The sequence below is a fragment of the Serinus canaria genome, chromosome 7, assembly GCF_022539315.1.
Source record: "Serinus canaria isolate serCan28SL12 chromosome 7, serCan2020, whole genome shotgun sequence".
NCBI classification, from domain to species: domain Eukaryota; kingdom Metazoa; phylum Chordata; class Aves; order Passeriformes; family Fringillidae; genus Serinus; species Serinus canaria.
In genome coordinates, this window is record NC_066321.1 from 6235662 (window position 1) to 6251474 (window position 15813).

General features: G+C 42.6%; 1 protein-coding gene across 1 annotated transcript; it reads left to right on the forward strand.

Annotated features, from left to right (window-relative positions):
* The first annotated feature begins 1474 nt into the window (after nt 1-1474).
* On the forward strand, nt 1475-14265 carry MCM6 (minichromosome maintenance complex component 6). The gene is made up of 17 exons (XM_009087790.4): nt 1475-1628; nt 2508-2654; nt 3225-3335; nt 3804-4053; nt 4722-4887; nt 4967-5112; nt 6007-6157; nt 6557-6698; nt 6970-7111; nt 7250-7357; nt 7670-7825; nt 8862-8990; nt 9835-9996; nt 11054-11189; nt 11441-11608; nt 12498-12637; nt 13276-14265. The coding sequence occupies exons 1-17, from the start codon at nt 1516-1518 to the stop codon at nt 13387-13389; spliced, it is 2481 nt and encodes an 826-aa protein (XP_009086038.1). The 5' UTR covers nt 1475-1515; the 3' UTR covers nt 13390-14265.
* The last annotated feature ends 1548 nt before the right edge of the window (nt 14266-15813 follow it).

Here is a 15813-nt window from a genome sequence, read left to right on the forward strand (position 1 = left end):
AATTTACTCACAAGTGTTTTAAAAATTACCAAGTTAGTTCTACAATCTCTTACTTTACTATTTAGTAGTTAAGTCTCTGTTCACTATATGGCAAGTGCACTGTGACATGAACAAACACTGCTGCAGGAGGCTGCTGCTGCTGGCACTTCTGTAAGGGTTTCAAAACTATGAAAGAGCCCGTAACTGCTATAATTACAGCAAAATTCCCAGTTTAGGCAGAGATTAATGACTTTGCAGGTGGCAGAGCAATTGTAAGCAATTTTTCATAGATGTTGAAGCGGTTCCTGCTGGCAGGCGCCGTGTGCCAGCAGCTGCCATTCGGGAATGGCTGTCAGCCATGGCACCGCTTGGCAAATGTTGCCTTCAACCATCCTGCAGTGGTGCCAATGAGGAGTCAAGTGTCCAGACCCTCACCTGGCATAGTTTACACCCTTTCCACCTGGGCCAATTCTTCCGAAGCTGGAGATGCTCCACGGTGTGGGTCTCCTCCACAAGCAGCTGCCCAAGTACCTCCTGCTCACATGGTGGGGATTCCCTGATTTGGGAATTCCTCAGCAGTGCCCTGGCCACACCACAGTAATTTTAACTCCAGCTACCATAGCTGATTTCTTAGTGGGGAAAGCAATGTCATGTGGAAGTTTCATTGCAGCTGCTGTGCTGAAGCTACCCACAGCTGACACCTCCAGGCCAATGGTTCTGGCATCCGCAGCATAAGGACATGAAACTGTTGGGCAACTCTACAAGAGGGGCATTCAGTTGATAAAAGGAATGGAGCTCCTCACCTGCAAAGACAGGCCGAGAAAGTTGGGGACGTTGAGCCTGGAGAGGAGAAGGTTGTGTAGAGTGCTCATAGCAAACTTCCCTTAAGTGTCTTAAGGGGCTACAGGGAAGACTCTGTCAAGAACTGTAATGACAGGACAAGGGGAATGGACACACATTGGAAAAGGGGAATTTAAGTGAGATACTAGGAAGAAATTCTTCACTGTGAGCATGGTGAGACAGTGGAACAGGTTGCTCAGGGAGGTTGTGGATTCCCCATCCCTCATAGGGTTCAAGACCAGGTTGGATATAGGCCCCTGAGCTCCACAGTCGAGTGGGAGGTGTTCCTCACATGGCAGGTGGGTTGGGACGACATGATCTTTAAGGTCCCTTACAACCCCTTAGCATTCTATGCCTCTGTTTCTCAATGGGAAACGTTGTGCTGCTCTGGCACAGCTCTAGGAGGCCCCCAGCACTGAGCAGGTCGCTGACAAGCCTACAACCGGCTCCGTTCGCTGTCCCTGACGGCGCAGCTCGGGGCGGGGCGCTGGTGCCCGGCGCTGCCCCGGCCGCCTCCTCAGAGCCCGCCCTCAGCCCTGTCCGCCCCTCGCCTTTGGCGCGAAAACGGCCGCGGCGGGCGGGGCTCTGCGCCACAGCGGCTGCCGATTGGCCGATGCGGCGGGCGCGCGGCCCACGTGGTACGCGGCGTGGCGCGAACTGCCGTGGGGCCGGGCCGGGGCAGCTGCGGCGATCGGGATGGATCTGGCAGTGGCGGCGGTGGGGGGTGCGGGCGCGGCGCCGCAGCACCTGCAGATCCGCGATGAAGTGGCCGAGAAGTGCCAGAAGTTGTTCTTGGACTTCCTAGAGGAGTGAGTGCCGGGGACCGGGCCTGGCGGCGGGCGGACGGGGTCGGCAGCGGGTGGCGGGCCGGCAGCGACTCACGGAGGGGCCGCCATTTGGCGAGATCCTGTCAGGGCCTGGTGCCCCCTGCCCTTGGCGTTCAGCTGGAAAAGCTCTGCTGTGGTCTCAGGCTCTGCCGGGAGGAACCTGTCGGAAGGCAGCAGTGTGCTCTCTTGGTAGGCAAAACCCTTCTCGGGGAGTTTCCGCGGAAACGTTGTCCAGAGAACTTGGGAGGTCCTGGAAGTGGCTAAGGCTGGATGTGCCTTTGGGCGGCTTTTTCTAGTCTAGTGGAAGGTGTCCCTTCCATGGCAGGGGGTTGAAACGAGATGATCTTAAAATACCTTCTAAATCAAACAATTTTATAATTATATGGTTTTTTTAGGTGCCTTTGGTCCATTTTAACAAAGTTTTGTCTCAGCTGTGTTGAAAACCCGCTCCTGTGTGTTAGACATTAATACATCTGGCTCCCTGCGTTTTATCTCATGAGGGGCCCATCCGCATCAAATAAGGAATCCATTAGCATCACCCGGAGGAAACAAAACGTTACTTGCTGGTGCAGAGTCATTGTTAAACCTTAAATTAAATTTTGTCTGGCACTGGGACAACTCTACCGCTGTATGAAATGTAAATCCGGTGTGTCTATGCTAGGGTGTGAATAGAGCAGATGTAGCAAGGGGGTGGAAGAAGAAATACTGTTAGAAAAGGGCTTTGCAAGGGACTGTGGGATACCTGAATGTGAGTGATCCTTTCCTCTGTCTTTTCTCCTGAACTCAGAAGTATTCAGTTGCTGCCTGGTGTGTGACTGTGATGGTGTGTGACTGTGAAACGTTCTCCTGAATCACTTTCAGGTTCCAGAACAGCGATGGGGAGGTCAAGTACCTGCGAGATGCTGAAGAACTGATCCGGCCAGAGCGGAACACGTTGATCGTCAGCTTTGCGGATTTGGAGCAGTTCAATCAGCAGCTCTCTACCACTATTCAGGAGGAATTTTACAGGTAAAATGTAGAGTGGGTTTCTTTCAGGTAAAGCTGAGCTCTCCTGGAGTCTCAGGCCCATAATGTCTTGCTTTTATGTAAAAAAATAAGAGGCTTATCTTCTTTCTGCATTCTAAAAACACTTGTATTTAAGATTTTTTTTTTTTTTTACTGTCGAAAAACTTTTCTTAGTGGATTCCTCTCTGGAAACCATGAGTTAACCAGTTAATTGCATTTATTGTGCTAAAGAAGTAGGTGGTTAGTATGAGAATGTAGAATAAACTCTAAAATTTCATGTTCTGACGATATTTTATTGAGTTGGTCACTTATTTTGAAGATATATTTCTTAACATAAGGATAAGAGTGTCATAAAATGAGACTTTGAAAAATCTATTTTGAAACAATAACATAAATAACATTATTATGCAGTGATCTCACATTTAGCATATTTATAGTGTGTCTTTTGGGTTATACAACATAGAATTAAAAGCCAGAAGCTGAAAATCTGTTACAAGTCTTTAATGTACTCTAAAGCAGAGAAGGCGTTTTGATAGCTTCTCTAAAATTCGAACTTTTTTTCCCATATTTCAGGGTTTATCCATACCTGTGTCGAGCAACAAAGACTTTTGCCAGAGACCACGGAAATGTTCCTGCAAACAAGGATTTTTATGTTGCATTCCAGGATCTGCCTACCAGACACAAGTAAGATAATTATTAATTCCAGAAACTTGTGCTGTTTTACTACCAGGGCAAAACAAGTCAAAGCATGCTGAAAATGTTTTGGTTATGTAATGTGAAATGTGCAGTTGGCCAGTGCAGTTGTGACAAAGTTTCCTGATCTTGTGCAGATTTTTTGAAACAGTTTTTCATTTGTAAATCACACTCAGGTAGTTAAATTCATCATATGTCCCAAACAAGTGTAACCTGTCTAGTTAAAAAAAATTGTGTGTGGCTTTTGAAATACCAGTGATTTAACTTGCATTGGTTTGACCTCTAGTATTAACTAAAAGTTTATGTAAAACCATAAAATGAGAATATATTGTAGTAAGTGTGTTTCTTTTGTTTGTTACAGCAGTTGTTTAGTCAGAGTGACGCTGTATTGTATCTTATTACCCTGGGCCTAATATTGTCAACTCAATAATTTAATCCTTGTGAATTTGTTTTAAACAGAATTCGAGAACTGACTTCAGCAAAAATTGGCTCCCTGCTGCGCATCAGTGGGCAGGTGGTTCGTACCCACCCCGTCCATCCCGAGCTGGTCAGTGGAACCTTCCTGTGCCTCGACTGCCAGACAGTGATCAAAGATGTGGAGCAGCAATTCAAATACACCCAGCCAAACATCTGCAGAAACCCAGTCTGTGCCAACAGAAGGAGATTCCTGCTGGACACAAACAAATCAAGATTTGTTGATTTCCAAAAGGTACAGGGGTGATGCTGGAGAGTGATGACAACCAGTAATGTTCCTGTGATAGCTGGAAGGTGTTTTTTGTATTTCTACACATTGAAGATGGTTAATTGTTCTGTCAATGTCAAGAAAAAAACCTAAGGAAAAGGCACTGCAATTTATGCAAAAGGTTTCTTCCTATCTCTGGAAGACTTATGTTTAAGAACGGGAAATTATTAGTTTTTTTGTGTGACATTTATTGTCTAAGTAAGCCACTGAAACCCCACATATTCAAGCCAGAGTTAGTCTCATGTTGCCAGCACATCAGGTGTAGCTGCTTTATGCAAGTATGAAAAGAGGTGCTTATGGGTATCTGCAGCATCTTGCTCTTCCAGGTTGTTTTACTCTCACAATTCCTCAGCACTTCACATGGCACAGTTGTGTTTTATGTCAGCCACATTAACTGAAATTTTCAGGTCACCTTTCAGAATTGTCACTGTGGCCCTTGTACATCCTCTAAGTTGCTCCAAGGCTCCTTAGATGCTGATTAGCAAAGGGATTTTTGGTTGTGTGTTGTATTGTGAGAGGGATTGACATGGGTAGCAGCAGTCAGATGCTGTTTAGCACATCTGTAAGCAGTGTAGCTTTGGAAGCAGTTTCGGATCTGGTGAGGTGCTCAGTGTTGAAGCCTCTCTCCGTGGCAGGTGCGCATCCAGGAGACGCAGGGCGAGCTGCCGCGCGGCAGCATCCCGCGGAGCCTGGAGGTGATCCTGCGTGCAGAGGCCGTGGAATCTGCACAGGCAGGTGACAAATGTGACTTCACCGGCTCGCTGATTGTCGTGCCTGACGTGTCCCAGCTCGCCACACCAGGTTTGCTGCTACTCATGACCTCCATGCAGTGTCCTTCCCGTGCTGGGAGCCGCTGTCCTGACTCCCGTTTCCCTGGCAGGGTTACGTGCAGAAACTGGCTCACGGGTGACGGGGACAGAGGGCTACGAAACTGAAGGCATCCGGGGGCTGCGCGCCCTCGGGGTCCGGGAGCTCTCCTATAAGCTCGTCTTTCTGGCTTGTTACGTGGCACCAACAAATCCACGGGTGAGTCTGCAGAGAAAGGAGATTTAGAGGTGTTGGTGATTTCTGTTCTGTGTGGTTTTCCCTCAAACTAGGGAGCAGGAATGGGTAAAGCTTTAAGTGTGGATGTGTGCCACCTTTCTGTGTTGGTTTGACTGTGTTTATATTGTCATTGAATCTACATAGCAAAGTTATTTTGTTGTCTTTGTTACTTGTAGCATTTTTCACAGATCTGATTATTTATCAGCGTTACAGTTTGTTCTAAACAGCTAACTAGCACATGTATTTCCATTCAGCTTTCATCCATTTCTGCAGCATTTCCTTTTCTTCTAGGAAATCCTATTACTACATTTTGTCACGGGAAAAACAGGGATCCTTTTTGTTCCCTCTGGTTTATCAAGTGTCATCTTGGGATGTTACTGCAGTGTGACTAATACTAACTACATCTGGGTTTTGGCCTGGTGGGGTACTGTAATCTGCCGTTCTGCTAAGAGCATCACCATCACATAGGATAAAAAGAGCATATGGTATATTCTGGGAGTAGAAGTTTCTGGCCCCCATTTCAGAGCATCAAAAGATCTTGACGTTCCAGTTAATGTAAGAATGCTTACAAAGACAATTTTAGTCAAAGGAAGTCATATTGGTTTTACTCTTTTCTTAATCTCTGTACAAGCAACTCACTTGGGATTTTCTCACTAACTAAAATTACAGGTTACACCATTGATTTTGCCTGCTAGGAAATTGGGTATTGGTTTTTAAAGGTATAAGGTAACAAGGTTACCTAGCTTAAGGGCAGCTTTTCAGAATGTGTTCCTCCCATCTAGATTTCAGAGCAAGTTTTTGTGACCTGTCTGCAGTGCTCACATGCATTAGTGACTCTGTTACTACTATAAATGCTATTTTATTTCCTTCTTTTAGTTTGGTGGAAAAGAGCTCCGAGATGAAGAACAGACTGCAGAAAGCATTAAAAACCAAATGTCTGTGAAAGAGTGGGAAAAGGTTTTTGAAATGAGCCAAGATAAAAACCTTTACCATAATCTGTGCACCAGCCTCTTCCCCACTATCCATGGTAAGAATCTATTTGTGGCCTTAGAGAGGGAAGATTTCACTTATGTAAATATTAATTAATTCCTTTTGCTGTCTCTGTAGATTTTGGGAAAGGTTGAAAGCCCTGTGCCAGCTACCACAAACTCTTCCCCCTCGGCACTGGTTGTGCTAGAAGAGGAAAATCTATTTTTTGAGTATTTGTGGTGTTTAATCATTATGGGTCTGCAAGCCCAGTCTAGAGGGTTGGGTTTGATGTCAGGTGTTTTGCTACTGAACCCTATAGGTTTTAGTGGATGCTTAGCAAATAGGTGAATTCCAAGCAGAAGCGTCCAAATGCTCTAAAATTCTACTGGGGTGAAGGTTTTTTTAAATAGGAAAATTGTGGTGGTTTTTTGGATGTTTAATGTCTTTTCTGGGGCAGGTAATGATGAAGTAAAACGCGGAGTCCTACTGATGCTCTTTGGAGGAGTTCCCAAGACCACTTCAGAAGGCACTTCATTGCGTGGGGACATCAATGTTTGTGTTGTTGGTGATCCAAGTACAGCCAAGAGTCAGTTTCTAAAGTAAGATTAAGACCCAGCCTTTAAATATTGTCCAGTGTGCACTGTGGCTTTTTCTGTGTTAAGTGTAGAAAAGGGAAGTAAAATATTTGAGAATATTTCCAGAAATTGTGTGGATGTGAGTGAAGTAATTGAACAGGGCTAAAATAAACTCAACATATAAATTTCCAAATATTTTCAATGGATGATGACTATTAAAAATACAAATTAATTGCACATTTAAAAATACCAGAGGTGGATGAAATACTGGAGGTCTTATTCCTCTTTTCCACAGGCACGTGGATGAGTTCAGTCCCCGTGCTGTGTACACCAGTGGCAAAGCCTCCAGCGCCGCGGGTCTGACGGCAGCTGTGGTGAAAGATGAGGAGTCCCACGAATTTGTCATTGAGGCTGGAGCACTGATGCTGGCAGATAACGTGAGTCTGGGAAGGAGAGAGGTTCCTTCATCCCTAGAATGAGTTTGATTGATGACAGAGAGGCCTAAATTGTCTTAGTGATGCTTTTTTCATAAGTGATTTTTTTCTGGGTTACTTATTTTCATTCTTCTGCTGCAGGGTGTTTGTTGCATTGATGAATTTGACAAGATGGAGGTGCGGGATCAAGTAGCCATTCATGAGGCAATGGAACAACAGACAATATCCATTACTAAAGCTGGAGTGAAGGTAGCTTGCACTACTCCTCTTTGTAGTCTGTAGCATCACCTGACTGTTTGTAATGTGTACCGATGTGGCTTCACCTGCCCAATCTTCCTGTCACCTCTGCAGCTGCCTCAGTGTGGCAGGACAGAGATCACTTTCTGCAAAGTTTTTGTAGCACATACCCAAAGAAGGTCAGAAATGTTACTGTACAAGAAACAGAAAATGGGAAAAGCCTAACCTTGAAGTAATCCCAAAAAAGGTTACAGAATGATGTGTGTTTGTAGGAAAACAGGATCTTGTGAAAAGGAATTTTAATTTTTTTTTTCTCACTGTTAGGCTACTCTGAATGCCAGGACCTCCATTTTGGCTGCAGCAAACCCAGTTGGTGGACGCTATGATAGATCCAAGTCACTGAAACAAAATATCAACCTGTCAGCTCCCATCATGTCCCGCTTTGATCTCTTCTTCATCCTTGTGGATGAGTGTAATGAGGTAATTTTAAGGAATTATAGAGTAGTTTTTGTCAGAAAAGATGCCAGGAGGTCTCTAGTCTAACCTTGCATTCAGATTATTGAGAACAGTTTGCCAAGGCTTGACCTGGTGAGTTTTGAGTATCTTGAAGGATGGGGATTCTGCAGTCTCTCCAGGCCCCTGCAATGTGTGACAACTCTCATGTGTTCAAAAATAATAACTTTTGTATCTAATCAGAATTTCTCATGGTTCAGTTCATGTTGGTTGCCTCTTATCCAAGGACTATTTGGCTTCATCACATCTCTGCTGGCTGGTAAAGCAGTTGCTTTCCTTTCAAGCTGAGCAGACCTTGCTCTTCTAGCCTCTCATAACTCATGTTCTCCTGCCCTCTGACCATCTTGGTGGCCCTCTGCAATTTTGAGTGAAGCAAATCTCATGAGAGTGTCTTGCTCCTGATTTTTTGCTCTGTCTGTGCAGCTAAAAGCTGGCAGTACAAATTTGAACATACTCTGCTGAATACAAGGATACTGCTTTTTCATCCTGTAGTGGTTTGACCTGCAAACTTAACACCATTAGTCATTTTTACAAATGGCTGGTCACTAAGGCTGACACTGCTGCCACCTGTCTATGTGGCATTTGCCTTGGGAATGCATAGATCCAGAGATTAATGTTGGTTCAGCCACTGTTCTGTTTAGTGTGATTATCTAATTGAGAAGGGACTGGTGAGAGAGACAAAGCAGGCTGAAAAGGAAGTAAGTTCCCATGCTGCAGAGTGCTGCTTTCTGCCTGTTCTCTGGCTAACTTGTAACCCAGGAGAGTTCCCAGAGGTTATAAATCCTAAAACTGCCTTTTATCCCTCCTCTGCTGTGTTTCCTTGTATTAAAAACTCCCAGGGCATTCTCCTGGACCTCCTGGCAGAGAGTTTGGCTACTGGAAAGGGTAGCTGTGCCATGAGGATTACAAGTAAACAGGGTGCATGGGAAGGAAGAATAGAAGTGTTGTTTTGCTCTTTGGCTGGTGCTGTGCAAGTGATGCTGACACAGCCCCAATGTCCCAGGTGATAGATTACGCCATTGCCCGGCGCATCGTGGATCTGCATTCCAGAGTGCAAGAGTCCGTTGACCGTGTCTATTCCTTGGATGATATCCGAAGGTATCTGCTGTTTGCAAGACAGTTTAAACCAAAGGTAATTTTAATTTTTAAAACTGTGGAACAGTTGTTCTGTCTGAGGAGGTCCAAAGGAACAGTTGCTCTGCAGTAGGCTTTTCTCCAGCAAACACCAAGACACTTGAGGAAGTGTTTTCTCAAGGAAGGAGCCATAAACTCAGGTTATTACCTAGAAACAGAGTGTATTTTGGAACGTGGTGCTCCTAAACTCCAGAAACTCAGTCAGCCCAGCTGAGACTGTTATAGTCCATGGCAGTCCTTAACCTTTGTCTAGAACAAATTGAGCGATGACTTCATGGCCTTCTCATACCTCACAGGCATGGGTTATTTAACATGGCTGCTCCAGAGTTTTTTGTAGTTTATTGACTTACTACTTAATCAGTTTGTGTGTCTTTATTTTAAAATGGTATTGTGCCTCTATTTCTTTGCTTTTTGGTCAAATACAGAACATGGGAAACTGGTCTAACTACAGATTTTTTTTGGGTCTATCCAAGTAGCTGCTTGGAAGGGCTGAGTGTTGGATTTTTCATAAGTCTGTAAACAGAACAATCCAGTAGGGACAGACATGAATTAAGTCTGGAAACAAGTCATTAGAAGAGAAAAATAGAAATTATTTAAAAATCTGCTGTAAAATAATGATTGCAGCTATGTACTTACTGTAATGTCATTGTCATTGATAAGTTTAATTATTATTACAACATAATTTCAACCTAATGTGATTGCCATTATACTTCCGTAGAGTATTTCAGATAAAAGCAACAGCCACTACAGCAAAGGCTGTACACTGTCAATCTAATGCAAGAAGAAGAAGCTTTAATACTCTGACCACTGGAACTCCTGTCACTCTCTTTGATGCCACACAGATATCCAAGGAGTCTGAGGACTTCATAGTGGAGCAGTACAAGCGGCTGCGGCAGCGCGATGGCTCTGGAGTGGCCAAGTCATCCTGGAGGATCACGGTGCGGCAGCTGGAGAGCATGATCCGCCTGTCTGAGGCCATGGCCCGCATGCACTGCTGTGATGAGGTATCAGGGGTGTGATGGAGGTTTGGCTAAATGTTCATGGAATGGTGTGAGAGTTGTGCATTTGCTGTTAGACTGTGATACTGGACATAGTCCTGTGGGGTGAGGAGGAGAGCTTGAGTCGTGGGCATACTCAGAGTCTGTATGCCAGAAACGCTGTTTTTAAGGGATGACTTGTAAAACTGATGTCAGCTGGTCCAAACTGAGAGCTTGCATGATTTTGCATCACAGCTCCTACCTGTCAAATCATGACTGTCACCAACTACTGTCAACCAGGGCTGTTGGAAGTTTCTTTCCTGATCTTTCATGGTTTGTAATCTCTTGGCTCTCTTCCATTTGCAATCTAAAAAGCCAAAGTTCATCCAAGTATCTGAACCTCCTCAAGAGTAGTTGTATGAGTGATCTGAGCTCCTGCTCACATCAACTACTGCTGAAAAGCACATTGTGTTCTGGCTGTTAACTGTAGTGTGATTACTGCCCTTTTAGTCCTTGCTTTCAAACCCAGCAGGCCTTTTGAAATGTTGATTAGAGGCTATGTGACACGTGCAGGGATGGAACCCTGCTCGCTGGTTGTGTAAGGACACCCTTTGGGTTCTTTTAATTTAAATTCAGTTTATAAAGAAACAGATAGCTTTTAGGTTATGGCTCAGCTACAGATGATTTTTCCAGTTTTTGCTTTTCAGTTCTGGAGGAGAGTATCATTAATTACATCTCTCTTCCTTTCATATTGTCTCTGTTCAGACCCATTTCTTTCATGTTTCCTGCTCCACTGATCTTTCTCCCAAATGTTCATGGATTAGTAAAAATTTTATCGACGCCACATGATTGCTAAATCCTGAAAGATTAATCAGGCTGCTTTTCCCTCCATAACCTTGCATGACCTTGGAGTACTTGTAGTGGAATATAATTAATCTTGCGAAGTATTTACTGCTTAGGATTAATCAACTGAGATGTGTAGAAAATCCCTTTGTCAGAGACAGAGATGAGTCTCTGGAGCTGTTTGAAAATTAGAAGCGCCCCTGTGCCTATTTAATATATGTTTTTTTCAAATCTTCCTCAGGTTCACCCAAAGCATGTAAAGGAAGCTTTCAGGCTTTTAAATAAGTCCATCATTAGAGTTGAGACTCCTGATGTCAATTTAGACCAAGATGATGAACAGCAAGTGGAGGATCAAGAGGACCAAGATGGAGTCAATGGTAAATTACTTAGAAAAATTTTTCAAAGGGGAAAGTCCTTCCAGTCTTCACAGCTTACCTTGACTGAGCATGTGCTTCTCTTCAGTTTCTCATCTAATGAGCTCTAGAAATCTGAGCTCCTGATTAACTGTCTTGCTTCTTCAGCCTACTTCAGCAGCTCACCTGGTTGGTCAGTGCAAGGCTTTTCAGTGTCTCAGAGTTAAATAGCTAAAAGATGTTGCAGCTTTAAACGTGAGCTTGTGTCCAAACAGGTGAGGCAGAAGCTCCAGCTGGGGTCAATGGTCTTGTGAATGGGATCAATGGCCATTCTGAGGATGTGAGCAAGGATGCTGCACCCAAAGCTTCTCTCAGGCTGGGCTTCTCTGAGTACCGACGCATTTCTAATCTCCTGGTGCTGCACCTCAGGAAAGCAGAGGAAGGTAGGAATTTCTTTACTGCAGAGAAGGCAGACCCTGACTTCAGGGAGCAATTGTTACTGCATCTCTTGCTGATGTACATGGGATTTTCACTCCTGTTGAGACAACAAACTTGTCAGGTCAGGTGTAGACCTATGCTCATATGACAGTATTACATCTGGTGAGGGAAATAGGACTTCCTGGAGTTTCTAGCTCTGTTACCTTAGTAATTTATCAAAACCTATTAAGCTGAGCAGCATGTCAGCAGAGTAGAGCCAGAAGAGGATTTGTAGCACACAATGGCGTAACCAAGCTAGAAGAATCTGCACCAGTGAAAACTGGATCAGGAGTTTTAAAGTATGCCAGCAACCGCAGTCTGTTTTAAGCAAATGGCTGGATTGGTTCTTCAGAAGCTAAAATATCTCAGTTGCCATGAGGCTACTCCTGCAGTGCAATGCAGTAGTTGTCTCATGGCAGATACTAAAGCTACAAAGCTTTTGGAAGGGTGTCGAGATGACAGTGTCTGTTCAAATGCTGAGTGCATGTAGAAGGATGACTCCTCTGGCTTTGTGTGACAGTGGTTTTTCTTTAGCCCTTTCCTAGAGGAAAGGTGTGTTAGTCCTTGTTTTTCGTGAAGCTGAAGGCTGATGGGATTTGGAAGCCACTTAAAAGCATAGAACTGAAAATTTCCATTCTCAATCTAATTATCTCCAATTAAACCATGACACAACGCCCTCCTGTGCAAAATACAGTGCTTTAAGAAAAAAACCCCGAAGTCTGACATTTCCTAAACATCTTTAAAAGCATGTTTCTCTCTTCAGCATTGTGAATGTTAATGTGGTAAATCCTTTTCTCCTATGGTTTGAGTGGTAGTTTACTGCTGCTGTGTTTATGCAAATTATTTTCTCTGCAGAAGAGGACGATGCAGCACTAAAGAGGAGTGAACTTATTAATTGGTATCTAAAGGAAATTGAATCTGAAATCGAATCTGAAGAAGAACTAATAAATAAAAAGAAGATCATAGAGAGAGTCATTCACCGACTTACACATTATGTATGTATAGAGAGGTGTGGGTAATGAAAAAGCTTTTTGACTTGTATAGGGTTGTAACTTATATATTAAAATATTTCATTTTTAATAGAATACATTCCTGTTTGGATAAATCTTTTGTTTTATTCTTCCATTGATTGATGCAGTATAAATGCCATCTTTGTTTAACACCTGCTACAGTAATTACAGGAAAAACCACTGAAATAAATTAAAGATGTGTGTAAGTAAAAGTTCCAAGTGCTGTACTGTGTCACTATAGAAGTGTGATATTTTTCTGTATTTCTACAGTGCTATTATACATTAGGATACAAAAATACAACTAACACTTGTATTCAATGGATAGCCTTAAGTCAGAGGGGTACGAGGGCATTTTGGAAGAAAAAGTATAACAAAATAAATTAGTTTTCACTTTTAAAGACACAAAGCCATTACATTGGAAAGAACTAGGCTAGAAAGTTCCCAGAAAGGATACAGCATAGAAGTGATTTCCCTGAATGCTGTTTTTAAGAATCTCTTAGAGGGAGTTCGCAATTAAAAGGGTTAAGTAATTATAAGAGGTCCTACCAATATAAAGATGCCTTTCAAAGAGAACAAACAAACCTCTCTGTCCTTGTTTTAACACAACTCTTTGTCTGTTGCAGGACCACATTCTGATCGAACTGTCCCAGTCAGGACTGAGAGGATCCAGAGAAGAGGAGACTTTTGATGATGATCCATACCTGGTTGTCAACCCAAACTATCTGCTGGAGGACTGAGGGCTAAGAATGGCATTGTAGAGCTGACTGGTTGCAAGTTGGAAAATGCATTATTTTCTTTCAGGGGTTGCTGTATGGCTCATTCCTTAAATTACTATGCCTGTGCCAGAGTATGGTCAGTAATATGTGATTTCTCATTTACACTGAGCATACCTGGAAAGCTTTTAAAACATGACACACAGGTATTAGTTCTACTGTTAGTTCTGAATTTCAGTGCCATTATCTGGATGCAGAGGAGAATCATCCAATAGCTTTTTTCATCGTCAGGCTATGTAGATGTTTCTGTTTTAAATCAGATTAATTTTTCATTGTTTTTCTTTAGTACACATTTTATGCTATAAGTTTTTACTCTTTTTCTTATTAACATAAATAAAAGCTCATTAAATGTTTGGGGGTGGGTTTGTTGTTACTCGCATGTGAGATTGGTGTTTTCCATGCCTGTCATTGGAGGCTGAAAAAACCAGTGATCTAAATGTTTAATGTCCAAAGGAAGACCAAATTTCCTGGATGACTGATGTTCTTTTTTAATAAGTTTTTTTAACTTCCTGTAATAGACAATGAGAAACTGATTACTTCTGTTTCTTTTTAGATAGACTAAAGATGTGCAGGCTCCCGTTGCATATATCAAGTAGAAAATAGCAAATAGCCAAGCCCAAAGCAAGGCTTTATGTCAGCAGGGCAGAAACCCCTACCTTGATGAATGTCTTGACTTGTAAGTGAATTAAAAACTGCCACCATTTGTGAGGGATTTTTAAGACTATATTTGTAAACCTGTTTGAAGATCTTTCTATAAGAAAACTTCGCTTGAATTTCTGTTCTCAATTTTTTTACTGTAAACTATAGGGTTATTAAATTATCTATTAAGAATTTAAAATACCTGAATATTTGTCTTGTTTCCTGGATACCAGCACCTGAGAAACATTTGTAATGTGTGAAAGAGATCAAAGTTACATGTTTTATTTTTAAATAGTGTGAAATAACTGTTTCTGAGGGAGGCTCAGAAATGAAGCTAGTTTGTAAGACAGTATTCTTTTCCTGTTAGTCTCTCCCAGCTTTGGAGAGTTACACCTTGGTCTAACTAAGCATGTCATCAAAAATAACTCCTTCTATTTAAGGAGTGGAGGGAATCATAAATATTTGTCATGAGCACTACCCCATCACTGGGCTCTAGCTCCATCTGTAGTAGCTTCTCCGCTCATTTCTCTTATAAACCACATTTTGGCAAATTCTGCATTTCATTAAAGATAGCCACCCACCTGCTACAATAATTTCATGTTATTCTGTATTGTTCCTTTACTTTCAAAATAACAGTAAGAAGATGTTTGGCCTTCATTATGTTTCCCCCTTTCCTCCTCTCAGTTTGAAAATAAATACTCTTAATGTAGGAGAAAGTATTTTTTTCTGCTTCTTTCCCCAGTTCTGTAGGCTGAGAGGGATTTTGTCTGAGTTAATGAAGCTCTACTGAAAAGTAAGCAGCAGGTGGTGCTGTAAAGTCACTTTTTAAACTTGCTATACAGACAACAGAGTGGATGGAATTTCTTCAGAACACTCAGCACAATGTTACAGTGAGCTCTTTAGGGCTTCCTGAAAAAAAATCATCTGGGAGTCAAATAGAGTCAAAGTACACAAATTACAATCCCTGTATAAGGTTTGAGTAACAGCAAATGTTGAGGGATGTCTTCAGCTGTAATCTAAGATAATACTGCTTGACAGCAATAACTTGCCCAGGTGATTGCAGATAAGCTTTAGACAAAATTTTGGTTGTTAAAAGAAATTAACTGTGAGATAGAACCAACATTTCTACATAGGTATGTAGAATTTTGTGTTTAGTGGGTTTAAAAATGTTCTCAGCCCTTCAGTTCTGCTGTACTGGAATGCAGAAGAGCTGAGTTAGACGTGCACTTCAGCAGTTCAGGTGGGTGACCTGAATGACACTGGGAGCAGTGTTTTCAGGGCTGAAGGAGGGAGTGCTTTGGAAAGCAAAAAAATGAGACTCAAATTCCTGGATGTTACTCTTGCTGCTGCCTGAATTCACAATCAGTCACTTTTCCAGCTGGGTGAGGTGCCACATCTCAGATTTCCTTTATCCACCCAGGATTTGAGCACAAATGTGCCTCCTGCTGCCTTGCACGCCTGAGCTGGGGTGGACCCAGCCCCAGCCATGCAGATAACACTGCTTTTGTTGGTTTTTGCATCCAGAGCTGTGCTGGGATTCTTCTGAAGCTGAAAAGGCCAAAAAGAGAGGGAAGGTTTATTTACTTATTTCATCTTCCTCTAAATGGAAGATGAAATAAGTAAATAAACCTTCCCAATATTAGCTAATGTGAACTGATTTTTAAACCTAAAGGGAAACATAAGCATATCAGAAAATGTTTTCGCATGACCTTTCTCCCTCTGATTAAAAGTGGTTTTTATCATGTAAGT